At 44.8% G+C, this 27322-nt stretch overlaps 2 protein-coding genes across 2 annotated transcripts; one reads left to right on the top strand and one right to left on the bottom strand.

The window, feature by feature from the left end:
* The first annotated feature begins 1709 nt into the window (after window positions 1-1709).
* btbd7 (BTB (POZ) domain containing 7) lies at window positions 1710-19850 on the top strand. The gene is made up of 11 exons (XM_079287216.1): window positions 1710-2002; window positions 8380-8595; window positions 10231-11364; window positions 15666-15874; window positions 16429-16504; window positions 16929-17089; window positions 17205-17348; window positions 17765-17954; window positions 18079-18257; window positions 18507-18911; window positions 19066-19850. The coding sequence occupies exons 2-11, from the start codon at window positions 8514-8516 to the stop codon at window positions 19828-19830; spliced, it is 3345 nt and encodes a 1114-aa protein (XP_079143342.1). The 5' UTR covers window positions 1710-2002; window positions 8380-8513; the 3' UTR covers window positions 19831-19850.
* A 2786-nt stretch (window positions 19851-22636) lies between these two features.
* Window positions 22637-26670, bottom strand: LOC306790737 (putative E3 ubiquitin-protein ligase UBR7). The gene is made up of 11 exons (XM_079287217.1): window positions 26522-26670; window positions 26091-26224; window positions 25924-25984; window positions 25741-25836; window positions 25553-25606; window positions 25352-25457; window positions 25087-25247; window positions 23407-23601; window positions 23079-23235; window positions 22931-22992; window positions 22637-22762 (listed from the first exon to the last, which is right to left on the bottom strand). Exons 1-11 carry the CDS (start codon window positions 26636-26638, stop codon window positions 22679-22681), a joined length of 1227 nt encoding a protein of 408 aa, XP_079143343.1. The 5' UTR covers window positions 26639-26670; the 3' UTR covers window positions 22637-22678.
* Window positions 26671-27322: the final 652 nt, after the last annotated feature.

Genomic DNA, 27322 nt, shown 5'->3' with positions numbered 1-27322 from the left:
TAAGTAGAACAGAGATGTTGTTCCATGGGGAAATGATGTCATGCATTCCTAAAAAAAACATTTCTACAGGATAACACCAAACTCAATCCATGGCGGAAAGACAACAAAACAACCCAAATATATTTAAAAGTCCTATATTATCCTATTACCTACAATAAAACAACACAATATATACATGGTGTCACGCCATTCTCTGAATTAATGACCCATATTTCCCTTGCTTTGCTCGGTTAGAATGCACTTTCTCACAGGAGGCACATTCAGTTTTGTTTTTCCTTGTTACTTATTCAATGTCATTCCATTCTTGTGTTATTATGCCAAGTCTCACGGGGCTTTTGATTGTACACAAATCAGGGATTCTGTTTATATCAAAACTGCAAAAATGACCTTGGAGTCCAATAAAAAAGATATGCTATCCAAAGACGTTTTGGCCTACATTACACGTATTGTGTCGCCATCAACAGGACGCTAAAAGAACTTCAATCAGATGCCATTCCAATAGATATCATACCAATTTATGCAGTGTAATGGGGTTCGCAACGCTGCATAAAGTAGATACATATATTAGATGGTTTAGAGCAGGGGTCTCAAACTCATTTTCACTCCGGGCCACATCAGCATCATGGTCGCCCACAAAGGGCCGGTTGTAAATGTCACTTCTCGTAACATATTGTTAAATAACTGTCTGCATTCACAGTTTAAAGTAGTCTTCAATGTAATCACAATACATTTCCATGTTAAATGTACAGTAACCAGCCAAAGAGCTGCTTCTATGACTGTTTAAGTATCTCATAATTTTGACTTTCAATCTCATAATTTTGACTTTCAATCTCATAATTTTGACTGTCAATCTCATCATTTTGACTTTCAATCTCATCATTTTGACTTTCTAATCTCATACTTTTGACTTTCAATCTCACTACTTTCTATCTAGAATTATGACTTTCTATCATAGTTATGACTTTCTATCTCATAATTTCGACTATGGGGATATTTTTATTATCAAGTCTAATTTAAAAATTAGGGATTCGGCCCGCGGGCCGGGAGTTTGAGACCCCTGGTTTAAAGCTTTGATATAGATTTAAATGACCTAAATTCGTGTTATAGCCAAACGTTACATCGTAGTAACCCCACGCAGCAGACCTCTATAAGGGAGATACAAGTTATGAATGAAAATGGATCACTTATGTACACATCGCAACTAGTTATTTAGCCCTCTCTGTCAAATAACTGACATTCTCATCTATAATGTTGATGGCATGAAGCTCTCATAATCCCCACTGCCACAAACAAACAACTAGAGGGTGCTAGCAACTGTATTATTGCATACATTGCTCGGAGTACTGATGGGCCTCTTGGCCAGTCGGTGTACAGCATTGCGAACCTGACAAGCTAGCAAAATACAAGAAAGAACGTCCTTTCGCTTCCAAACTAAAGGAGCCACGCAGACACGCTAATAATGTGAATAGTATTTTCACGATTTACCATCAGCTCTTTGCTGAAAGGACTTTCCGATGAAGAATACTGAACGTGTAGTTGAAACAGCATTTATCAGACATGTCTTTTAGTGCACAAATGAAGAAATGTAATATTCAATATATTTATTTTGAAAGTCACAACCGGAAGCTACGCGAATTGATCTAGCTAGCTTGAAACGGTTAGCGTTGGGATAGGCCATAACAACCACCCAACTAGGCGTCGTGCTACTATGGGAAAATACCGAACCGAACCGAGAATAAAAACGGTGTAGGTTTAGTTTGTAGTCAAGATAAACGCTGCAAATTCCCCGGAAAGTCGATGCAAGTGGAAATGATCGCATATTAGGGATCAAATGTGGACGTTGACGTCGAGCCGTGCGTAATGAGCAGAGTTGGAAAAAAGAAGGTGTTGAGCTGCATTTTTTTCTCTCCCTCTCCCTGCCAGGGACAACTTGGGTCGGAGTACCGACTAAACTACGAGGTTATACGAATGCTATAATGTCCTCGAAGCTCTCCACTTTCTGGTAAATATGATGAGCGCTTTCTTTTCAACAGTTGCATCACATCTTGCCCTGAGTAGATATCTGTTTCCGAGGGGTAACGTTGAAGTCAAAGCGACACAGCAGAGGTAGCTTAGCCTCCTAGGATATGCTACTAATTACTGTGGTGAATAGGACTCCCCTCGCCAGGCTGTCGCTACACATTTGGACATTACTTCCCATTTTAATCAGCTGAGATAAACAACTCTCTTGTTCTTTGCTCTTACGAGCACTTCTAACCAGGGCTTCCGCTGAGCAACGATAGCCACCAATAGCCCAGAGAGCAACAATAGGTCCGCGTAAACGTAAGGCTAACAAAGCCATCGCCAATGATTGATTTCTTTATACACTGGTTACAGAAGGGGGGGAGACACCTCTTCCGTTTTTGGTAGTTCATGTCGATAGAAAAGTTGGGGACGAATGTGCATTATAACTTTGCCGATCAACCTACATGTTGCTGTTCATCGCCTGTGTCAGATAACGGTATTTGTGATAGTTTGTGCTGCAACATATGGCATCTTGTATAGTAACCAATAGGCTACTTGTGGAAAAGGGGTTTATTAGTGTAACAAAGTCATATACTACTTAAACCAGCAGTCTAATGATAATCCCGTATATATATATATATATATATATATATATATATATATATATATATATATATATATATATATCTGTTAGTTACCTTTATATATATATATATATATATATATATATATATATATATATATATATATATATATATATATATATATATATATATAAAGGTAACTAACAGATAGATACCCTCTCTTATTTGCAAAACCCACCCAAAATATCTATTGCATTGCGTTGGGCTTTCTCTAACAATGTGTATGATATGTGTTGGTACCACCATCTATTTAAGTGGTGAGGAGCCATATGCACATGTGATAATCCTGCGGTAATCCCACTGAAATTCTGTTAAGACGCAGCATTGTGTACACCCTCTGCCTTCCTCTTAAAGACACCCTGTGTGTCTCATTCTGAAAGGTGCACTCACTGCTCTCCTCAGCATTTTAGGTTTGTCATTTCAACAGGTCAAGTATTTGTGTCAGTGCTCCAGTGCAATAATGACATGTAATTATTGGAGTTACATGCTCAGAAGTCCATGAAAGGCCGTGCGCTTGCAAGTACTTTCCCCAGAGTTACTGAATGAGCCGGACCTTGGCCTGCATGCTGTTTACCCCGGGCCTGTTGGGTTGAGACCTCAATGAGGAGCATTGGCAACTCGCTTAAAATAAGCACTTATTGTTTCCTGGGCTGCCATTCATTCGCTGGAGGTTGACTGCCAGGCTGTGTTTATATAGTCATTATGCACTTAACATTTCTTTATTGTGGAGTTGGCCCTGGTCAGTTGTTTTGCAAGCTGACCTGGAGCACGGTATTCATCCGTTCACTCTTTATCATTGTAGGCATCCTCATGTTTTCACCCAAATATCTAAACAAACCGTGTTGATGCTGATGAAATATCTTGTATGATATCATCTGGCAAGATAGTCTGCGAAATGCTAAATATGCAGCACCACGGTCCATATTGTTGGTTGACTGGCTGATCCAGAGGCTGCCCAGCATGAGTCATCATTGTGAGGACTTTTGTTGACTCTATCCGTCTCTGTCATGTCCGTGTGTTGCTGTTTCTAGCCTGTTCTGATTCCTGTAGTTTCCTTTTAGCTCTCCTGGCACAGTCTGTAATCAGTCGAATGGCCTGATTAACTGCGATACTGATTGGCAGAAACACTGCAGAGGTAAGCAGTCTTCTCTGCCACTAAATGTTCTCTCTCTGCTATCATTGTCAGACAAAACATGACATGATTATTATTTAATAGGGAGCAATTTATTCAGTTTTCTCCACCTGCGGTCCGTATTCCATTTGCTGATCTCGCCCTGAGATGTATGCAGACACATCAATACGGTAGAGGTCACTCTGTTAGGACGTTCTGGTTTCAGCTCAGCGCTGCTTATTATGTTCCTTTTTGAGCACCTCTGATTGTATCAAATATCCAAAGAGTCAAACGGTCTATAATTACCGAAGCTGTACTTCTGTCCAGCTTGTTTAGCAAAGCACAGTCTCCAAGTCTCCACACAGGTAACTTAAGAGCGTCTGTGTATGTATGTGTCTATATATCAAAGACTGAAATCACAAGGAATTAGTTGACATATTTGGGTTGTATTTTTTTATTAGTTGGACAATCCCTGCGTCTTTCTTTTTCTGTTGTATGTGAGTCAAGAAAGTAAATTATCTGCGCTTCTTCTGGCATCAATGCGACAGGACTTCATGAGGTAATAACATGCCGGCGATGGACTAATACAAATTCCATGTTGAAGAAATGATCCTGAAGAGTTGTGTTTATGAGAGCTTTGACACATTTAGAGCACTTTGCAGCTACTGTGTAATTTTAGTTTTTGGGGGGGGGGGGTGCATTTCAGTACTACAGTTGCTGCTCTTACATTCAGGCCTGACTGTGAAATTGTCACAGCTCCTCTTCAGAAGATTAGGAGCTGTGTGATTGAGGCTAACAAAGATGACTGTCAAAAGGTGGTGATTTTATCATTTCATTCATAGGATTCACTGTGGGACCGATGGAGAGCACAGCGCCTCGGTGTCTTTAAGCCATTTGAACAAAGCAGGGAAAGTCTTTAGATTCAAACTGTTATAAAATTACTAAAACGGCATGAAATCTAAAATCTCAATCATCTGCTACACTGCCCGAGTAATTCTTCACATCACTTTCAACTGTTGGATTCTTGTCATGCTGTCCTAGCTTCATTACAGCTGTCACTTTGATTCAAAATGTTGTGTGTGTGTGTTTCATCAGCAGAGCTTTGGTTAAAGTGGATGAGTTGGAAAAAAAACCTGCTTTGAAATAATAAGAACATGCTCCTAAGACATGAGTGTGGCAGACAGGAAAGATGATCTGGATACCTACCGCTTCCCTTTTCTCTAGCCGTGATGAGGACGTCCACATAAATGATTGATAAGGTGCCTTGACTGTCATTTGAATAATACATCGGCCCTGTTCTCGTGCCAAGCAGTTTTGTAAGGTAATGTTCTGTGGGAGGCTGGGGTTCTGGGCTGATTTTAAATAAAATGACATGATCCAAGTGACTGAGGCAAGGTGAGCAGCTGTTTTGAAGGGGTGCGTATGTTTCTGTGTATGTAGAGGGAGATGGGTGGGGGCAGGGAGGGTCTCCTGTCACCTCTCATTAGGGACGTATAGTCCAGCTTGGCCGCCGGCGTCTGCCCCCCCCCCCCCCCCCCCCCCCCAGCTTCCGTCTGTGGCACTGCCCTTCTCTGCTCCCAGCCTGAACACAACAGAGCCGCATGCTGTTTCAGTCCAAACTACTGGAAAGTGTCGGGTCTCAAGAAAATAGCCGTCCTAAATCCTAAATTATGCTTTTAGAGATTCTGCACTGCAGCTCAAGTTAGATTTGGTTCACTCGTTTGAATGAGTTAATGCTGGGAGTCAGTGTGCTGCTCAATTGATGCGTTGGTTGCTTTGTTTTATCCTGCCTCTGCTGCACTTCTTTGAGGACCCCCCCCCCACACACACACACACCCCTTTTGTAAACAAGACTGTGTCTCAAGGGCTGCCTCCTCTCTCCTACATATTCAAATTCAACTTCTAATTTTGTCCAAATGAATTCCCTGTGAAGATGGAACTTATTTAAAGCAGTCTAATGAAATAAAGGTGTGTGTGTGTGTGTGTGTGTTGGGTGGAGTAACAGGCTGTGGTTTTCCATTGAACCCTTGGGAGGCTGTAAGGCAAGGCAAGGCAAGTTTATTTGTATAGCACATTTCAACAACAAGGTAATTCAAAGTGCTTCACATAAAACCATTAAAAGCATCAAAACATAAGGCAAAAGAAAAGGAGATTTAAAAACAATTAAAGAAACAGTGTAAGAAATAAAATTCAGTAGTAAAAAGTAAAGGAGATTTAAAACATGCATTGAAACAATAATTGATGTCTCCCTGAGACATTACGCTGCACGCAATCAACCATACACTGCCGCAATTCTGCAATTACTCGCACACAAACCACGTCTGGAAAAGATCTCTGCCGATCTGCGTTTTATAGTGTACGCCTTGCACGAACTCGGTCCCGGAGGAAATGGCGGTATATTGTGCAGTCCTTTTAAAACCATTAAAAGCATCAAAACATAAGGCAAAAGAAAAGGAGATTTAACAGCAATTAAGAACAGTGTAAGAAATAAAATGCAGTAGTAAAATGCAGAAATGCAGGAAATTGATTAATATATTAATTGAATGTGGTTCAATTAAAGGCAGCAGCAAACAGAAAAGTCTCCAATCTTGATTTAAATGAGCTGAGGGTCTCAGCAGACCTGCAGCTTTCTGGGACTTTGTTCCAGATATGTGGAGCAGAAAAACTGAACGCTGCTTCTCCATGTTTAGTTCTGACTCTGGGAACAGAAAGTAGACCGGTCCCAGACGACCTGAGGGGTCGGGATGGTTCATAAGGTAGCAGCAGATCAGAGATGTATTTTGGCAGTTTCCTGTAGAGTGCTGCTCTAAAGGGGCCGACACTGATTTATTGGTATAGTAGGCAGGAACAACTAGCAGGCTGAAATAAAACGGATCTCCCATCACACCAGAGTTCTCCGTCTCGTCTCGCAATTAGATGTAGAATATGTGTTCATTAAAGGGCATACTTATTGAAGGTTAACCATAATTTAAGTGCCACAGTACATTGAGAAGCCGTCCCTCTGGTTTGGAAAATAATGTAAATATTTTTGATCTCAAATGTTCATGCCGGTAGAAATGAAGTCTGATATATTTGGCTTGTAATTAATAAGCTGATGGTTATGGGAGTGCTTAATTAATGAGGTGCTCTGCTTTCTGTTAGATTGTATTCAGTGACGGTGCAAAGGAGAGAGCAGGACAGTTACTGCTGTCATGGCTGGCAACAATAAGCTGAGGGGAAATGGCTGTATGGAGCCGTTTGTTGTAGCTCACTTGTGTCGCACAGCATATTCTGTCTTTACGTGAATTTGACCGAACCATGTAGATTAACAACCACCCAAATCATCAAATCATTTGTCCTGTAGAGTTGGTATCGCGTTAGGGCTTTGAATAGGCGTTTTTTGACTTGTCATGGCAGGAAAAGTACAGGTGTTACTAATTATGTTAATGATGGCTCAACAATGTGACGATAAGCCAGCATGCATTTTACCAAGACTGTGAAACTGAAGTAGCGAAATGGAATTCAGCCATATTTCTTCTTAATTATTTACACACCTTTTCCTACGGTAACCTGTTAAAATGGCTTCTGTGGAAAAAAGGGCGTGTTTATACATCTTTAATGGACAAAATAACCAGACAGCAATGCCTATTTTGGGCTCATGCAATTAATTAAATACATGATAAATCAAAAGTATTTTGTGCTGTTAATGCAAAAATCATTTAAAAACACAATATGCTGCATCGCCCCCAATGTCCTGGTATTAAAGCTACCACTGTACTATTGGCATGCTGAAACCGCCGACGTCGACACGTTTGTATCAGCTCCGAGTATATATTGTCTTGCGGACGTCCCCCGTGTCACATAATGGACTAAGATTGCATGATGTGACATTTCCCATCAACACTGCTCTGAAGCACTAAAGAGTTTCACTGAACAACCTCAGGTCACTGCAGCTATTCTGATGCTGAGTCTGACTGAAGTGCCGTGAACTAAAGAGAGATCCAAAGTGTGAAAACTAGCAAAGTGACATTTCAATAGTAATTAAATGGACTTGTACTTGTACAGCGCTTTTGTAGTCTTCCGACCATTAAAAGCGCTTGAAAACTACATTTACCCATTCACACCCATTCATACACTGATGGCAGGGGCTACCATGCATGAGTGAGTTGTACCTTCCTCTGAATATCACTGTACTTCTGCATTAGACTTGTTGTTGACTGCCAGGCAGAGTTTCCTGAGGGCCAGAGCAGAGGAAGACTCTGTTGACCTCAGTCACTGATGAAGATTATAGATGGAAGTCTCTACACACGGTCTTCAGATGAAGACTGCCACTCTAACAAAGCCTCCTCATCACAATTTGTAGCATTTCAGGCCTGTAAAGTTGCAAAGGCATCGATGATTCATGATTGCACTGAAATCAATCACTGAAACTGTGTAATAGATAGTAATAGATGTCCCTCTGTTCCGCTCCCTTAACACTCACGCCCCCGGCCGTTCATTATCTTTAACAGAGTCCAAACAGTCCAAACTCATCATGTTGCAATCCCTGTGAGATGCTAGTCAGCAACATTTTGAAAAAAACATTCACTTTTCTTGACTTGGAACATCTGTCTAACTCTTCTTTCATCGTCCTGCCTCCAGGTATGGCAGGCTGGGCCCGGGGCTCTGAGGATCCGTGCCTGACCCACGACTGAGGATTGAGAGGAGGACGTTGTCTGAGCAGAATGACTCAGCAGGAGGGGGGACCCCCGGACAGCAAGTGAAGAGAAGTGAGGATGGGTGCTAATGGATCCAGCTATCCACACTCATGCTCCCCACGCATAGGGGGAAATTCACAGGCACAGCAGACTTTTATAGGTAGGTATTGTTTGTCTGTGGTTTAATTGAGTGTTGTCATCGATTTCACAGTTAACACAAAGTCAGCTCTGATAGATATATCTGTTAGACGAACCGTGACTGGAAAAGCATGATACTCATCTGAAGTGAAGTGTTAAAACCGTACTCCTGAACTCGCTTTGGCACCGTGCAGTGTGCACCCATGCTACAAACACAATGAAGGTCTAGCATGGACTCTCACTTTAGCTCACATTAACCTGCTTTCATGACAACTAGTGGTGCAAAAGGGGGATATGTTTGTGCGTGAGAGCTCTTGAACTGACTCGTACAACTGACCCGAAATGCATAAAAAAAAAAACAATGCACCTACTTTTCTTCTAGTGCTAGCCTTGCAGTCTTGCTCCTCTTGGCTCTGTTGTTACTATGCGCGTGTGGTGTGATCATTATAAGGCTGCTGGCTATCAGACAGGATGGGAGCTAATCTGCTGTCATGATTCGTGTGCCTGTGACCAGCGATAGGCTGCTTGTTAGACTGTCACATTTTACTACTGAAGGACTTGACAGCTACAGCCCGAGACCCTTTTGCTTTTTGTTTCAATTGCAGCAGTGCTGATGTCATTGACAGAGAGCATTGCTGTACTACAGCCAGCTTATTTCTGTCTGTAGGTTTGTGCCTGCTTGCAATAAAATAAAAACATATGTGCTTGTATGCACGCAGGTGTATGAGGTCACTCTGTATTGGTTATATTTAAGTAGAGATTTTGATAGGTTGTTGGAGACCACTGTTGACTTACGTAGTTGATAACCCTAAATGATCAACTGGTGGAGTCTTTCTGCCTCATGGTCCTTAAATCTCTCAATGCAGCCCTCAATACCAGAGGGTTTGGAGAACTGCATCATTTAGATAAATCCGTCCAAAACACTATTTATTTCACTTTCTAAATGACTGCGTTTTTTTGTAGAATCTCCTTAAAAGTGAAAGTATTGCCGAAGGAGTCGAAGGATCTCTGTGGCCCTTGAGAGCCATGAGGCTTTCTCTGAACTCAGCAGTTGAGCTGGCCCGGGCCCCGGATGATTCACAGTGTGTGATTACTATTTGGGTCACATTGATGGATGCCGAGAGAAGGGCAGCGAGAGAGGATCTCCTTGGCAGAGCTTCCTCTGACGTACGAGTCCTGTCTCTCAAGCCAAACATGACTGCTGTTTCGTTTAATTGATTGGGCCAAAGTATGCGAATGGGCCCAAACTCGTTGGAGGAGCACAAAGCAGGACAAAGTCCTCAATGAGCTAATTGGTTCTTGTGATGAAACAAAACAACATAAATGTATTCTGTCTGTTTTTATCTGCTGTTGAACTGGATCCAAATGCTTTGGTAGCTGGGTCAGGGTGGTGTGTGTGTGGCCTGACGGAGCTGGCCCCACCACAGGGGTGCTAGAGACGGATTGTGTTTCCAACAGTTCGTCCTCAGGGGTGAAGTGGTGTCGGGGTTGTAAAGTATACTTTACACCTTTTGCATCAGAAGACAAAAATGTCATAGCTGTTTAATAACGAGAAGAGGTTTCTTACTTTATATCCAGTATGTGTTCCACTTTTTAGATTGTTTAAACACAAACTACATTTCTCCTGAAGCTAACCTGCCATGTGGGTTTATTCCAGGGACCTCGTCCTACTCTCAGCAGGGATATGGCTGGGAGTCTAAGCTATACAGCCTGGAGCACGGACATGAGCGGCCCGCAGACAGGAAGAAGAAGAGCCTCGGCCTGGCGACGCTCAAGCGGAGGTTCATCAAAAGGAGGAAGTCCAGCCGCTCGGCAGATCACGCGCGGCAGATGCGGGAGCTCTTGTCGGGGTGGGACGTCCGTGACACCAACGCCCTGGTGGAGGAATATGAGGGCACGGCAGCACTCAAGGAGCTAAGCTTCCAAGCCAGCCTCGCACGTGCTGAGGCCCCCAGCTTGCAGCGGGACCTGGCTGCCCTCTACCAGCATAAGTACTGCACTGATGTGGACCTCATCTTCCAAGGTACTTGCTTCCCAGCTCACCGGGCCATCCTGGCTGCTCGCTGCCCCTTCTTCAAGGCTCTGCTGTCGTCATCCCCTGGCTATGGAGCAGAGGTTCTCATGGACATTGAGACAGCCGGCATCGACGTGCCCATGTTCTCGGCCCTACTTCACTACCTGTACAGCATGGAGTTTGGTGTGGGCGGGGCGGAGGATGCCAGGCTGCAAAACGTGGATGTACTGGTGCAACTCAGTGAGGAGTTTGGTACACCCAACTCCCTGGAGGCTGATATGAAGGGCCTGTTTGACTACATGTGTTACTACGACGCTCTGCTCAGCTTCTCCTCAGACTCCGAGATGATAGAGAGCTGTAACGAGCGAGGCGCTGTGGCTGCAGCACCAGCGGTGGGCTTAGTAGGCCCCGGGACCCCAGACGAGGACATCAGGGCTCATAAAGCCATCCTCTCGGCACGGTCTCCTTTCTTTAGGAACCTTTTGCAGCGGCGCATCCGCACAGGAGAGGAAATGACAGAGCGCACGTTGCAGACGCCGACCCGCATAGTGCTGGACGAGTCCATCATCCCGCGGAAATACGTGCAGGTTATTCTCCACTGCATGTACACGGACGCGGTGGAGCTCGGGCTGGTGCTGCGGGGCAGCCCGTCAGCGGGCAGCCTCGGCGAGGTGCAGGCCCTGGTGTCTGGGGGCCGTGGAGCGAGCACACGCACCGAGGAGGCAATGGAGCTGTACCACATCGCTCTGTTCCTGGAGTTCAGTATGCTTGCGCAAGGTGAGTCATAACAATATTTGCATTGCACATGCACACACGTCAACAGTCCCTGACGAGATAAAAAGAAAGATTTGGTTCTAAATAGCCACGTCGTCCATACTTAGTGGTGCTTGTGAGTGTGGCTGATCCAAATCACCTTAAATTTACATGAAGACATATTATCAGATTGACCTTTTTAACCATAAGTGTCATCATATTTGTTATGCATCAGTGCATGCATTTCCTCTCTTACATGTTTGTCCTGCTATTGACCAGTTCAGGATAACTGAACAATACTGGACTGTGTTTATTTGTCCAGCTCTACTTCTGAGCAAAGTCTGCCACACAATTTAGTGTTTAAATGAGCCTCAGTAGTGTTGAGTCAGCAGCTTGGACAAATTGTTTTTAAACCGCGATAATGTAGCTGAATAGTCTTTACCTTGGATTTAAAGGTTAATTTGTCAGTCCACTGATTATAGTGTCCTTCTCTGTGGTTAAGTAATAGGAGTTGGATTTTGTCGCAATTGACTGGCATGACTCAGGCTTACTTCAATGTCTGACCCTCGTTGTGTTAATGTTCCATCCTCTCCTTAATAGCACATTATGCATATGTCAGTTGGCATGTGTGCAATATCATTGTGCAGGCCGGGCTAGTGTTAAACAGCTTGGCTGACTTTCATGGGTGCTTGAGCTTCGGCTGCCAGTAACAGATTGATATTGAAGTGAAGGCTTTGTCTGTATCTCCTGGTGCAGACAGCTTACCGTCTGATCCATGCGGCGCCTCAGAACCTCCGTCAGCACTGCGTCTCTGGTCGTCTACTTCGTCACCAGTCTATCTTTACCCGGATTACACTCTTTCTGACTCTTGCTACTGTTTCACAATGAGCCCAATAACATGGCAAAGATTAAAGCCCCGGTTTGACGTGACATGAGCCAGTCGCTGTTTCACTCTCGCCTCCACATGAGTGGCATGTCTGAGCGCTGTGCAGTTTCTAACACGCCTGACTAAGCTCCTCTAAAATCAGAATTACCTTTTTCAAATTCGCTCACAAAGATCCAGAGAGGTTGTATGACTCAACACTGTTATCATATCCAGTAACCATCATTTATAGAGCCACCATGATGGGAATTAGTTTGTCAAATGTTGAAATGGTGATATGTGACGCATTAAGCAATTGAATCTGTCTTCACTGCCCTATGCTGTGTAAGGAAATCAAAACACTATTATTTTCAGTTTAAAACGGCAAGTTACATTACTATTCAACGTATCCAAAATGCACTCCAACTGTATGGACAGTTTCTATAGACTCGGAACACTTGAGTGAAGCTGAAAGGATTGTATTGTGAGGCTGAATGTCCAAATAGCGTTATTTTTTCTGAGCGCCAGCATCTCGTTCAATTGCTTCTAATGAGGAGAGAGCAAAAAGGCGCTGCACCTTGCGTTTTTTTTTTTTTTTTCAAAGCGCTCCAACTCTTTTGTGCGTCCCTTCCAAGCACCTTCAGTTGAAACTCTCTGAAGTTTTCAGAAAGGCTTTGGCGATGCTAACACATGCTCTTATAAAACTTGGTTTGAATCCAGTAAACTCTACAACAGTGAACATGCTTGTATAAAATATTATAAAAGCACAGCATTAGTTGTGGGCAACTGTCTGAATTGACTCAGAGTCCAGAAATGAATCCTTTTTTTAGGCCCGCTGCAGTGATCTCGATAGCACTGTACACTAACACCATACACTCAGCTGGTTAGACACCACCGCCCACCCTCGAGCTCTAGTGTCGGCTTCAGGGTCACACTGGCAGCTCAAGCCGACGAGCAGTCAAATAGTGTCATCCCCACACACCATCACCTCCTCTTCTCTCCCATCCCCCCCCTCGCAACAAGCCCCTACAAGAGGGTATTTTTATCCCCTCTCCTCCGTCTCCCACAGCGCTGCACCGCTCTAATCAGCTCCCATGAAGCCACAATGTGGGATGTGCTGAGATGGTTTAGGTTGAGTCCATTGGTGATTTATTTTATAAGTAACCTCTTTTTTTGGTCTATTTTGCAACTTTTCTTTTACCCTTTTTGGAGATCTGTATTTTATGCCTTTTTCACATTTAATTAAAAAGAAACCTGCACACTCCAAAGTGTCTTATCATCAGGGCGTTGATCTGTGAGTTGATTATGAAGTGAAGTTGGTGTGTGTCCACCCCACAGCTTCAGTAGCTGCCATGTCTGGTCATGAGGCAGCAGAGAGGCTGATGCCAGAGGTTTCACATGGAGAGAGTCCTCTCATCGCTCTCATCTGTCACACGGCCGTCCCCCTCGCGTGCTCCTCGACTGCCGTCTGGCCGTGTGAAGCGTCGGCCCGTGGAGGTTTTTTGTGGAGCAGTTGATCTTGCTGTCCTGCTTCCTGATTAATTCTCAAGATGTGCATCCCTTTATGACTCCATCTCACTCAAACGGCAACCAATATTAAAAGCCTTATTAATTTTTCAAGTGCACCGCAGAGATTACAGCAAGTTGGTGTGGTTTCAGCTCTCTCTCTCGCTCTCTCTCTCTCTCTCAGACCAGTGCTGTCAGTGCAGTGAAGTCCCAGTTCTTGAGTGATCATCGGACGTGATTTACATCCACAGGCCATTGATGATTTAAGTGGCTTTGGAGACTGCGCTCCATAAACAAGGAGCTCCAAATAATAACAGCAAGACAAAATGCACACCAAAGTTAGTGTAGTGTAAAACTGTCCGTCGCTGCTCCTGCTGTTGTTTATATTCTTGCCAGTCGACTGGGCTCCAGTGAATGTGGTGTGTGTGCCACCCGTGGAGAGACGAGGAGGCGGGTTAGTATTAGATATAATGCTGACTCTAATCTCTAGCTCCTAATAAAAGTGCTGCGTTTTAAAAGGCGGGCTGTCGCTGTGAATTCTAATGGACTCGCGCCCAAGTGGGGAATTGTCTGCATTTGTGCACGGGTGTGTGTCTGCTGTTCAGAGAGGGCAGAGGTGAAAGATTGACGTGAGCAAAAGCACTTTCCAGACAGAAAAGACAGGACAGGGACGAGTGGTGGAGATGGAGGCACAGATGTTGTGGATCCGTTCCCTCTTCCAGTCTGTTTATAGCAGATAAAAAAGCCAAAGTGCCTGGGTCCACATTTCAGCTTCATCTGTCCTCTTAACGGCGCAGGAGTTCCACCCTTGGTTTTAAAACACTGCGGGTGTCTGCTTTGCATTTTGCTAACTTGCCATTACAACTTTTAAGATGCCCAAAAGGGGAAGTGCATCATATGTTCGTGCATCCATGCATGTGTGTGCACCTACATGATCGCTTATATGTGTTCATCTTAAAAATGTGTGAGTTGTGCGGATATGAAGCCATGGATTCAAAAGCATCGCTGGAGCCATCACTCTTAAGTCTGGTGTCCAGTTTCCCCAGAGTGTGTATGTTCAAAGTGGTGGTTTGGGGGCGGAAAGGCCGCTCAGATCCTCTACTTCAAGATAAGAGAAGCATCTCCCAGTGCGGCGCTGCTACTAGCCCAACTATGAGCTGACGGCCTGGAATGAGGAAGTCGGCCAGCTTGTGTTACAGTCCAGAGCAGCTCTAACTGGACGTCAGTCAGTCTGGCTTCATCTCGATGGATGTCCGTTTTGTATTAAACGTTATTGATCAGAGAACGGCTGAACACGAGGCGTGTTGGGGTTTGGCATTGATGGCTTGAGCTAGCCAATCATATGTTAATCTGAGTGGATGTTAGGGGGTTTAATTCTGCCTATATGGATCCTTCTTAAGAGTAAGTGCAAGTTAGTTTAAAAAAGTAGCTTTTTTTCTTTTTTAATGACTAGAGTAGCAGGTACATCATTTCCAAAGCCTTCTGTGGCTTTTTAATGCATTTCTGAAGTGTGTGTGTGTGTGTGTGTGTGTGTGTGTGCACTGGCAGCACATTTCCTCTGACTGCTGTGTTTACTTATCACGGTTAAGAGGAGGCAGCTTGAGACTGAAACACATCAAGGTATCAAAGGCATTTATGTGGGTTGGTGTGTTACAGAGTTAAACCACTGCCTGCTGTTCTGGTATGTGCTCTGATTTAGGAAACGCAGCAAGGAGGATGTGGGGGCTAGTAGAGGGAGACTCCCTGGGTCAGTGACTACAAGTCAAAACTGCTGATGGTCTGGCAGCGGCTGCAGAACTAATATAGTTAAATCCTTCTCTTATTGTATTTCTTTTCTTTAAACTTTTGTTTCTTTGCTTTCTTTCATATTTATACCTGTTTCTGGAATATGGTACATTTGTGTCCATAAAGACGTACCAAGATGTAACTTGCTCATCCATCTCATTGGCTCTCCCAGGCTGTGAGGACATCGTTGTGGAAAGCCTGTCTCTGGACTCACTCGTCCCCATCCTGAAGTGGAGCTCCCAGCCGTACGGCTCCAAGTGGGTCCACAGGCAGGCCATGCACTTCCTCTGTGAGGAATTCAGTCAGGTTGTCACTTCAGATGTTCTCTACGAGCTCGGCAAGGAGCACCTTCTCTGCGCGATTCAGTCCGACTACCTCCAGGTAAGGGAACGGAACGTCGCTTCGTCTGTCAACCTGTCGCCCGTAACGAAATCTCCCAGTTTGGAGGTACATTTTCTAGCGGGACGTTTCAGTAATTGGTGCCTGACATGTTCACAATGACTACTGCTTGGTGAAAATACAGTAAACACAGAGGGATAAATTCACACACTATGTGTCACTCGCGCGCACACACACACACACACACACAGACGACACTCGAGGACTACAGAGATGAGTAACGGCGTTCCCTGGAGGGAAATGCCTTCAAACCAAGAACCTAATCAAAGCTGAGCTGTCATCTGCACTGCCAAGATACTCGGGCATCAGACCAGATGGTTGAGGTGTTGAAATCCAACGACACAAACAAACCAACCAGGCCTGAGTTTTGCTGGGACACCGCCTGAGCATATTGCATTTTCACCTCGTCCTCATTTAACAGCGTCCCAGATTTGTTCCCGACAATATCTAACCATGTCCTAATAATACTTTTGTGTCTTTCGTTCTCCTTGTCCTATATCTCTCTCTCTTTCTCTGTACCTTGGTCTCATTTACAGGCGAGTGAACAGGACATTCTCAAGTATGTTGTTAAGTGGGGCGAGCAGCAGCTTATTAAGAGGATGGCAGACAGGGGTAAGATAATACACTCTATAATTACCCTCTGAGCAGCCCCCCTCATAGCTCTGAGGAAATCACCCACTTACCAGAGCCTCCAAATACACTTAAAAGCATGACTGAATGGCACCAAACTTTACCCTAAAAAATAGTGACCTCATAGTGATTGGTCATGTCATTGTGTGCTCTGTAAGCAATTGTCTTCTGTCGGATTTATTGTCACGGTTGTTGGTCATCATATTGTATGGGCTGGCAACCACACAGGAAGCAATGCAATATTTATCCATCATCTGTTCAATCAAACTTTCCTGAACAATGTGGAGAAAATAGCCAGCAGGTTGACTTAAGAGCATTAAAAGCCTAATCACAGTTGCACAAACCGTCACGGTTATGTGCATTATATAAAAGCTGCTAATGGCCGTTCCTGTCCTCATTTACCCAGAACCGAACCTTTTGAGCGGCACAGCCCACAGTGTGAACAAGAGGGGTGTGAAAAGGAGGGACCTGGATGTGGAGGAGCTAAAGGAGATCCTGTCTCCCCTCCTGCCCTTTATCCGAACTGAGCACATCTTACCTCCCAACAGTGACGTCCTCTCTGACGCGGTCAGTGCTGCTTCTCTGCCTTTTCTCAGCCTGTATGTGTGTGTGTGTGTTCACCTGAGTCATTGTGACCTTGATAAACTAAACATTGATCCTCGTTCTTCACCCCTGTTCACAGCTTAAACGAGGTTTGATCAGCACTCCTCCCTCAGACATGCTGCCCACAGCTGAGGGGGGGAAAGCCAATGCCTGGTTACGGCAGAAGAACGCTGGCATCTATGTGCGCCCCCGCCTCTTCTCTCCTTATGTGGAGGAGGCTAAGGTAAGGCTCCTCCGCTATTGATTAATTCGGACTCCAGGAAGCGGTGGATTATTTTGTCCTTTTTTTTTGCGAACACCAAAGAGTCGAGGTTCTGCGAACCAGTTCGTAGCTCGGATGCGGAAAGTCACCCATGCCCAGTCGTTTCTAATGCATACTCACTGTGTTTAATAGCGGCCTCCATCACATGACTGAAATTCATGTTATGTCCATTTGCACACTTTTCCTCATAATTTATATGGATTCCCAGGGCCATGAATATTCATGAACATTTCCCTAGACCTGAGAGAGTCATTATTAAATGAAGTGTCAATCAAGTGGAACTAATTAGCGAACCCTCTCGGTGTCCTTGAGTTGCACATATGAGTTTTATTCCTTAGAAGTTGTGGTCTAACTTGCCCTCTCTCTTCCTCTTTTAGTCTGTGCTTGATGAAATGATGGTGGAGCAGACGGACTTGGTGCGTTTGCGATTAGTGCGCATGTCCAACGTCCCAGACACGCTCTACATGGTCAACAACGCTGTGCCTCAGTGCTGTCACATGATCAACCACCAGCAAATGGCGAGCAACTCAACCACAGCTCCGTCGGTTGTGGCCAATGAAATTCCAGGTAATGACCAGATAGTAACAGAAACTGGTGCTCATGTTGCCAGATATCCAAACTAAGAACCCTTAGACATCATGCTCGTATCAAAAAGTGAAGCATCCGTCGATGTTTGTGTTGCGTCTTTCAGTGCCTCAGCTGTCCGTGGTGAAGGAGATGATCCGGAGGCTGCAGGAACTGAGACACACGGAGCAGGTCCAGAGAGCTTATGCCCTCAACTGTGGTGAAGGCGCCACCGTCGGCTATGAGCTGCAGCTGCGGGTGCTGAGGGAGTTTGGTCTGGCAGACGGAGCCACTGAGCTACTGCAGGTTCGTAGAAAGCAGAGTTTGTTCCCGGGGGTTTGAGGGGTGATGAGATGGCTGGGATACTAACAGGGATGGTTGTGCTGAGGACAGACGGACCTCAGTAGTGCAGCAGATACAGACTTTGAACAACCCCAGGCAGAAAAATCTTCAGAGAAATCGTTTTTCTTCTTCTTTTAAATGCTTTGTCAGCACCACAATGGACATAGATCTCTATATCTCATATTCAGTTTTTTTTTTTTTTTGTATTTTCAGAACCCGTACAAGTTCTTCCCTGATGAACGGTTTGGAGATGAGAGTCCAATTCTGGCTCTACGCCAGGTGGGTCGGTGTCGGGTAAACAGCAGCCCAGCCATGGATAGCATGTTCACAGAGCTAGAAGGGGTAGTTGGCTTTCACCCTCCCCTACCTCCTCCACCTCCCCCATACCACCCCCCTGCCACACCCAGCCATGCCCAGCTCAAGGGTGCCTGGCGTCCTCGTGTGCCCATGCCAGCCCCGACCCGTTCCTTCTCCTATCCCTGCAACCGCACCCTGATCCAGCGCCATGCAGCTGCTAAGCATGGCAGCTCAGACTACTCCTCTGTACCCAGGCCCCAGCCCCCAGACTGCACCAACCCGCAGGCTATGGGCCGAGCTTTGCTTTCTGAACAGCAAGCGGTGAGTGTGTGTGTGTGTGTGTGTGTTACTTCCTAGAGTCCTTCTGCTACGATTTTTGTTTGTTAAAATGCGGCTGCATGGTTTGTGCCTACGATCATTAGTTGCTAAATTGTCAGGTGACGTCACACGTTTTTGTGTCTGTTTTCCGATGCAGATGAGCATGGAGCCTGTTATGAGGGAGTTCATGCCTGACATTGCATTGGGTGTCTCTGTCATGTCCCTGAGGGAGCAGCACATGGCAGAGTTGGACAGGGAAGGCCCTCACGGCCCCATGGGCCCCTCGGGCCACCACCTGCCCCATGGGCCCTGCCCTTCTGCCCGCCACAGCCATGGCCACGGTCCTGGACATGGCCATTCATGCAAGAGACACGCTCCTGAACCCAAGCTGGAGGCTCAAGCCGAATTCCCTGACCTGTATGACTTCTCCTGTCGACCTGCAACCCCGACCTCCGCTCACCTTCTGCCCTCCTTTGCAGGACCAGACCTCTACAGCCACAGCTGCACTCATCCACCCCCCTACATTTCTGAATCTCAGTCCCAGGGCCGCCCTCAGGGACGGACTGCCGCAGACCCACTACGTCTGGACGTCCTCAGTATGACCTCTCAGAGGTATGATGGAGTCCTTGCCAGCCCTTCTGTGGCCCAACCTAGGATGGGACACATCCCAAGGGGGCGATCAAATGAGACAGATTTGACTCATGGCTTAGGACATTTACGGCCTCCCAGTGGAAACATGGACAGCTATGAGGAGAGGCACACAGGCCCTAGAGACGCCCCGGAGGAGATGGTTCTAGCTGGAGAATCATTGGGCCCGGGGTCCTTCCAGCAGCCTCACAGGAACAGTGTCAGCGAGGACATCGCCAGAGACCGCAGGTCACCCAGCAAGCCCGACTACCCCTATAAGAAATCTGCACTTTAACCCCATTTGAGGACCGGGGGTTGAGTTCCAAAAAAGGGAAAGCATGATGAGTGGCTGTCCATCACAATGAATGGCGAAGCACTAAATGTGTGCCTGTTTGTGTGTTTGTGTTTGTTTGAGAGGAGCAGGGTAAAGGGGGGGGGTCGATGGTTGCTATTTATTGGATCGGTCCTTTTGTCCTACCTCTATCACACTGTGCTATCCATCACACAGTCAGAGTATGGAATGAGTAAGAGCTGTAGGCTAACTGTCCATGCTTGTAGTAATTGATCCTGCTGGTTTAGAGGATGACTCAGGCTCTACTAGGACAGACTGGTCTCTTGAGTTTGATTGTAAAGAAAGACTTTAGCTCTACGCTGTGCGAGTCCTGCATGGGGAGGTCACAACACTAGCTGTAGCTCAGTTATGAACTGATGGTTCAACAAAGATTGCATTCATAAGCTCTGTTGTCTCCATTGTTTTAGGCATAGAACGGGGACATGGTGGGATAGGAATCTCAATTTACACAGGCTAACAATGGTACACAGTCTGGCACAGAGTATTGTGATAAAATCATATGTAAATACATCCGACTGTATTCTTTTCCTCCCATTATTTGTATCTTCATTTTCCCTGTAGCATGCCTCTAGCAACCCACTTGGCTAGTGTTCCCCACCTGGCCCCCGGTTTAAGGGCCACAGCTTGGTCACACAAAGCAGGGACCGGACCTGACAGGAAGTAGGTCATCGGAGTTCGTCATTCTCCCGTTACCCGGTCTGATAATCGTGTCACGGTTTACCCATTACATGCTTGGAGGCAGACGCCTGGTGTTTTCAGAGGGCTACACATGGCAGGAAAGAGCACGAGCAGGCTCATTACCGAAATATAGTGACAAATACAGGGGTGCCATGAGTACTGGGGGGGTTTGTTGGTTTTTCAGCTGGAACAGGTGTGTGTGTGTATCTGTGTGCGAGGATAACTTTGATACACACAGTTGTGTAGAGACAATCTCAGTACTGTACACTCCCATCTTTAGTCAGGTCTGTTTGTGCATATCAGTCTGAGTTAAGAGCCTCTTGTTCTGTTTAATCCAATAGCATCAAGTAATCTAATCTAAAGCCTTAATATCTGCTTGGAATATTCAGTTTTAGCTACCTTTGTTCAATTATGATGTCATATCGCTTACCCCTGTTATTTGACTGTTCTGTTCACTATGGACACATTAACTACCCCTTACCCAAACGCTAACCTGTATATACGTCAGGCCTCCCATCACGCGAGATTGTGGACCTGCATAGTCAGTGTTGATACTATTAAATGTACTGTTAAAGAGCCACAGCAGCTGTAGCTCCAGCACCATGCAAGTACACACAGAAAAGCCTGTTACAGCCAACAAGCTGGCATACAACCTCACATACCAGTATCCTTGCACTGTAGGGAAAAGGAACAAAAGAATTTCGAACAAAAGGAGTCTTATATTGAAGAAAAGCTGGCGATAGCCGGCTCATGTCTCCAATGAAATTGTATATAAAGAATAGAACTCCATTCTGACACATTTTTAATTGTTTCTATCACATTTTAGTGGTTGTTGAATGTTTGAGTTTTTACTGTAGTGGACAACACTGTGTACTTGTCTTTGTCATGAAATCTCACGAAGAATGTGTGGTATAAAACATAGATTGTCTCAATCTATTTTGTCCCCAAATGTCACGCATTAGGGCGATCTGTTCAGTGTTGTAGGTGGTGTGGATTACGATGTTTGTAGAGATGTTTCTTTTCTTCCCTGTTCTTTACTTTTTAAAGTAACATGAATATGTAGAGGATCTGAAGATATTATTAGCTTTCTGCTTAGCAGTGATAAAGTTGCCGAGCAGAAAAATTCATTTTTCCATCTAGGTTGCTTCGGGGGGGGGGGGGGGGAAATGCAAAACTCCAGATTCCTCCCCATGTTCATGTTTGGTCGTAGTTTTATTTTCCGGGACAATGTTCCACTCAATAAAAGTCCTCGTTTTGCTCTTTGCTGTAGAGAAGTCAGTGCCTTCCCCCCCCCACCCCCACCGCCACCGCCTGCGGCTGGGCTTTTATTGAAGAAGTGACTTTGATGTCTATGCAAGCTCTTTTCTACCAGCTTACCAGCCTGCATCAAATAGTCCTTTGAAATCTCATGTAGCTCGTTCTGTGTACATAGTGTTATTTAGCACCTTTTGGAATTGAACCATCTGAAATGTGTGATTGCTTGTGTTGAATTATAACAGGTACTTTTTACTTGTATGGTATTATAGAAAACATGTTTGTAGATTGATATTAAGTTGCATTTAGTTTCACTGAATCTATTTTTCTACTGTCGCCTCAAAAGGTGCATAACAGTGGTCAACTTGGGCATCCTCAAAATAAACTGGTTTGATATTATGGAATTAATTTGATCTCAGTTGTTTTGTGCGCTAGAAACGTGATGACTTTATTTGGAACATGAATATAAAACAGCGATATTTGTTCACATCACAAGTTTGTCTGCACTGGTTGCCACCAAACAATTTAAACACAAACTGGACATCTTCATGTGATGCACATAACATTGTAGCAATGTAACAATTGAATCTATTTAAATCATACAGTGTTGAAATGTCTCAAGTAACATTCATTTGGAGCTTTAGAGTTAAGGCATTATAAATCAATAAAAACAATCTCACTCCGTCACTCGAGAAGAAACTATTCACAACAGCGAGTCCGTGCACTCTGCGCGTTAGGATCACATCGGTTGCAGCAAGAAGTTCCTTTATTCAACCAAGAACAAGGTTAATCTTCCAAATCATTCATTCATTCACAGCACCATATGAACCAGGCCTACGATAGCAGCATGGCCTCCTTGTTACTGGTATCCTGCATTGGTCCTTTGTCTTTTTTTACCCCGCAGTTCCGCAAAGAACTGATGCACAGCTTCAACTGTGACCGTCTGATAGAGAAGAGGGGGGAATGGTTTGAGATTTAGAGGAAGAAGAAGAAAAAACACCAAACATTTTTAAAAATAAAGAATTTGCACACTTGCCCGCAGGTGAAAAAGTAAATGCTAATGGGTCAAAACCATCCAGACTATATTTGCACTTGGACATCCATTTCTTACCTTTCCTTCAGTAACACACTGGTCTAAAAACGCCGTGATCGAAGTCGTCAGCTCGTTGACACCTGAGGGAGGAACACGTGATTAGCCTCTATCAATCGCCTCGCCCATAAATTTCACTTTGCACGATTACATCCTTCCCCGCGCTCACCGTAAATGACCTCCAGCTGCTGGACGCGGTTCATCGAGCTCGTCAGTGCCATCAACGGGTGCTGACCAAATGGCTCATCCAAGCCTCTGTTCTCATAGGCTAGAATGGTGTCCGACTGATCCATTAGGAACTGCACCTCTGCAGCCACATAGACCCTCTGTGCAACAACGCAGCACACAGACACGTTCATTAAGTAAAGGAGCCCAAGTACTTCATAGACGCCGTTACATGGACCAGGATCACATGTAGAGCAAACACCTGCAAAGTGGCTTCCTCGCGCCCTTTGTTAAAGCCCACATTATACTTGGAGCTAGTATTCGTGGCCTACCTTGCAGCTCATGCAGGTGCAGAGCTCGGAGCGCCAGCTGTAAGGCCAGAACACCGCTCCCTGTCTTCGCCTCTCCAGCCCCTTGGCTTGCAGTTCCTTCAGCCTGCAGACAACGGTTTTGGTCACGGCCTTGGCAGGGCTGCCTGACATTTCCTTGTGGGTCCGTTTGCAAGGGGAACTCCTGGTAGCCACTTCCTAAGATACAAATAACAGAGGATGAGTTACTGTGCTACTGGCAGGAGGAGCGAATGATAACACGTGGGCTTTGTAAAACATCTCGGCCCACAGCACTGCAGACTCATCCGGGGAAGTCTCAAGGCGACTGACACGACGAGATGATTGGGTGATGAAAATCACCAGCCAGTTTACAGTAAGCTGCCCTGTGAAGCCTGGCCAAAGCAGTCTACAGTGCAGGGGAAGCAGTGCCTCATGGGTCATTTCTCCCCTAATTACCCAGAGGAGGGGAAAGCATGATAACCAGCTGGAGCCTGCTCTATAATCTGCTCATTACCCTCAAGCCCCATTTTGTGGAAACTAAAAACAGCTACCACCGAGGGAACGTGCACAGTGAGCACTCAAATACTGTACATGAGGGCCCTTTCCTATCAAATCCCTCCATAGCACAGTGGAGTTCCACATGAAGTCACACAGATGTAGAGGGCATCCAAAATATGGAGGGTATACATGAACAGGTAACAACACCATACTACCGGGGGAGGAAACATAAGTAGGAAACATCTGTCGACATGGATACAAATACACACATTGCTCACTCAAAGAAACTGAAATCTGTAAAGCAGGCCAGAGATGGGAAGCTAAGATTTTAATTAAATGTCTGTTAAGTCACTATTGCCGAATAATGCAAACACCATGGTGGTTGAGCCTATGGCCCACTGATGACAGCTCTTGTATTTGCAATATTAAAAACTGGGTGTCTGTGGCGATATTTCCCAGGAAAAATCACAAGTGGGGCCCTCTGGGAAGAAAGATACAAAACCACACCTGCAATTATCGCTGTAGAGAATGAAATGGAGATCATTGAGTTCGTAACTTTAATGAATTTGAGGGAAAATGGATGTTTTCTAAAAATTCTAAACCATTTAGGGTTTTTTTTTCTCAATCTACCATGAACACAGTTGAACTAAAATAAAACCAAATCCATGAATGGAAAAGTAACAAGAGGAGACATGAGTTTCTCCTATTTGCCATCAAATTTGTTTCCTGTGAAGGGCTGTTGAAGCACCGTATGCTGCGTTCACGTCGCATAGTAATTACAAGTTTCCATTGAAATTAACTGGGAAAGTTCATATTTCACCGTGGCACTTAATAATGCGGAAAGGCCAGAAATCCAAACAAACGCCTCACATCAGCTAACGACGGTCGTTAAATGTAATCAAACCCAGTTTTCTGGATACAGCCTCATATTTTCAATGCATCAAATCTCTGATCATCAAACTGTTTTAAGTTGTCCGATGACAAGAACGCTTGCATGTGGTTAACGTTAATCTCTACCAGCCATCCCAAATGAATTGGTTTGATTGCAGGTTCAGCACCATGACAGATTAGGTGTTAGTTAGTCTTCTTGTTCACTTTAACTCCCTTCATTTGCTCTTAATATGACAAACCCTACATGCAAACATAGAAACAGAGGCAGAAGGTCTGCTGAGCCCGGGTTCTCACCTCCTGCTTTGTGTGCTCAGCACTGGTGGACGGTTCCTCATCCCCACTTTGACTGGGCTCAGAGGCTTCTTCCCTTTCTGCTCCGTCCTCGTCATCCACTTCTTCTTCCTCGTTTTCCTTCTCCTCCTCCTCAGGATGACTGACGCTGATCATAGGTGAAACTGAAAATGCAAAAATTGATCTCTGGATTTTACTGTTAAATGTTTGCAAAGTCTCGTGGGTTTGTATTTGCTTACCCTGACAAGCAGCTCAAGACAACGTTTACCTGCAAAGTGAGCAGCATACGTCCACAAGACAGGGGCCTTGTCCATGCAGGCCTCACATATCATCTCTTGCAGCTCCTCAGGCTCCCCCGTAGTGCAGCCCAGGTGCTATCAACGACAAACAAATGGACTACGTAATGAGAAGAACATTTGAAAAAAGGAAGTTTTCAAAAAGGAATTTCAATAACATGACTTCTGCTTACCGTACTATGAAGCCAATCCTCACAGATGACACACTGAATCATCTCATCGTTGGCCTATTGGATCATTAAAAAAAAAAGGTGTTTTTGGAGTCACAATGACAGATGATGTAAACAGTAGATTTGATCAATGTAATCTGACTTACTTACACAAGATCTCAGCGATAAAACTAACTAAATAAAAGGAATACCTGATCGTCTGTGTCTGGGTACGGCCGGTCACACGTGCAGTAGCAGCCATTGAAGTTGTGATTGTAGTGATTTCTGACGTTCTCCTCATCTTTGGCCTGTGAATACACCAGATGGAATAACTTCAGCATCAGGAACATGAAGCACGATTCAGTTAGAAGTCATTATAAAACCAGAGGACTCACGGGAATTAGCTGGCACTTGAATTCCCCAAACTTGCTATTCCCACAGTCACAGCGAAAATTTCTACATCAGAAAAATGTGGTTAATTATGACAAGAATATGGCAAACAGTGGGACTGAATTTGTATGAGTTTACATCATTAAAATTGTTTTTAAAACAACCAAAATACCTTTTGGTGTACAGTTCAAAGATATCATGTCCATCGTGGCATTTATTGGCACACGCCAAACAAACCCCAGCATGTTCTGCAGCATTTGGAGTGCAGGTGTGGCAGGCAAACACAGCCTGTCTCTTCACATAGCCCTGTGACAATAACACAGGAAGTATGAATATACAGCACAATACATAATGATGACATACCCCCTCTGATAAGCACTATAGTAGCCATTTCATATTGTCTGATTAGAAATACTGCAGTGATACCAAGCAAAATAACTATACTTTCATAGTTTCACTCTTGAACGCCCCACAGAAGCAACAAAGACCTTACGTGTTACACACATAGTCACAATGAACACACAATACTGCATATACAACTGCAGCACGAGCGGTGAAACAGAAGGCGGATAAAGGCGATGGCTGCAGGGACGCGTTTCTTACCCGAGAATAAGAGCAGTTTTCTGGGTCGCTTCCAGCCAGCACACACAAAGCCTGCTCGAGCTCCTCCTCGTTGGACAGAATATCGTCCGTGTCTGAGTCTTCTTTATTCGCTGCCATTTTGTTGAAAGAAGGCGAGGAGAACACAAAGACACACTGCACGACAGTATTGACAAACGACTGTTCCGGGCGGGAGTCGAGGGATAGTTTGTGCAGAGACCACGTGGAGGAAGTGACGCAGGACAACGTTACTGATTAACAATAAACAATCTCGAATGTTTTGCTGTTCAATCAAAGGCGTTACTTATTTTAGTTCAAGCAAATGGTACGATCAATCATTCAATGATTGCTTTTAATTGGCTTAAATATAAATATGTGTCTGTATTGTATTGTAACTGCAGGTGGCCTGGTAGGATCAGTCTCTGGGTTTATTATCACAATAGAAACAAATTAGACTAGACATTTAAGAAATATAGCTACATTTTGAGGGTGAATTACAGTGAATATTTACAATAAGGGAAAGTCCATTCCATGGAGGGGAATGAGGTAAACCCAGCAAACACAACGTGTGTGAAAAAAAGTCTAAGACAATATATTAACTTGCTGTATGTTGCAGTGGTTTTCCAATAGATGGAGCCACTGTGATAGTTTTCTATGTTTGGGCGCCCGCCTAAAATATGCGTCCATTGCTGCGCTGAAAGGGGTGTTGCAAGCTACAGCATGCCCACAGATAGAAGGTCAGTTCATTGTGCCACTAAAGTTAGTTTGTGTTCACATTCACAAACCCCTGATCCGCATTTTGCC

The sequence above is a fragment of the Melanostigma gelatinosum genome (assembly GCF_949748355.1).
Source record: "Melanostigma gelatinosum genome assembly, chromosome: 16".
Classification (NCBI taxonomy): domain Eukaryota; kingdom Metazoa; phylum Chordata; class Actinopteri; order Perciformes; family Zoarcidae; genus Melanostigma; species Melanostigma gelatinosum.
Note: the sequence above shows the minus strand (reverse complement) of the source record. Positions and strands in the feature narration are given on the sequence as shown.

Excerpts from the sequence above, each read along its gene's own strand:
- btbd7 (XM_079287216.1), top strand. The coding sequence starts at position 8,514 with ATGGGTGCTAATGGATCCAGCTATCCACACTCATGCTCCCCACGCATA. Across the intron at positions 15,875-16,428 it reads TTCAGTCCGACTACCTCCAG|GCGAGTGAACAGGACATTCT; the intron begins GTAAGGGAACGG and ends TCTCATTTACAG. Across the intron at positions 17,349-17,764 it reads CTTATGTGGAGGAGGCTAAG|TCTGTGCTTGATGAAATGAT; the intron begins GTAAGGCTCCTC and ends TTCCTCTTTTAG.
- LOC306790737 (XM_079287217.1), bottom strand. The coding sequence starts at position 26,638 with ATGGCAGCGAATAAAGAAGACTCAGACACGGACGATATTCTGTCCAAC. Across the intron at positions 26,225-26,521 it reads AAAACTGCTCTTATTCTCGG|GGCTATGTGAAGAGACAGGC; the intron begins GTAAGAAACGCG and ends TTATTGTCACAG. Across the intron at positions 22,763-22,930 it reads AGTGTGTTACTGAAGGAAAG|ACGGTCACAGTTGAAGCTGT; the intron begins GTAAGAAATGGA and ends CTTCTCTATCAG.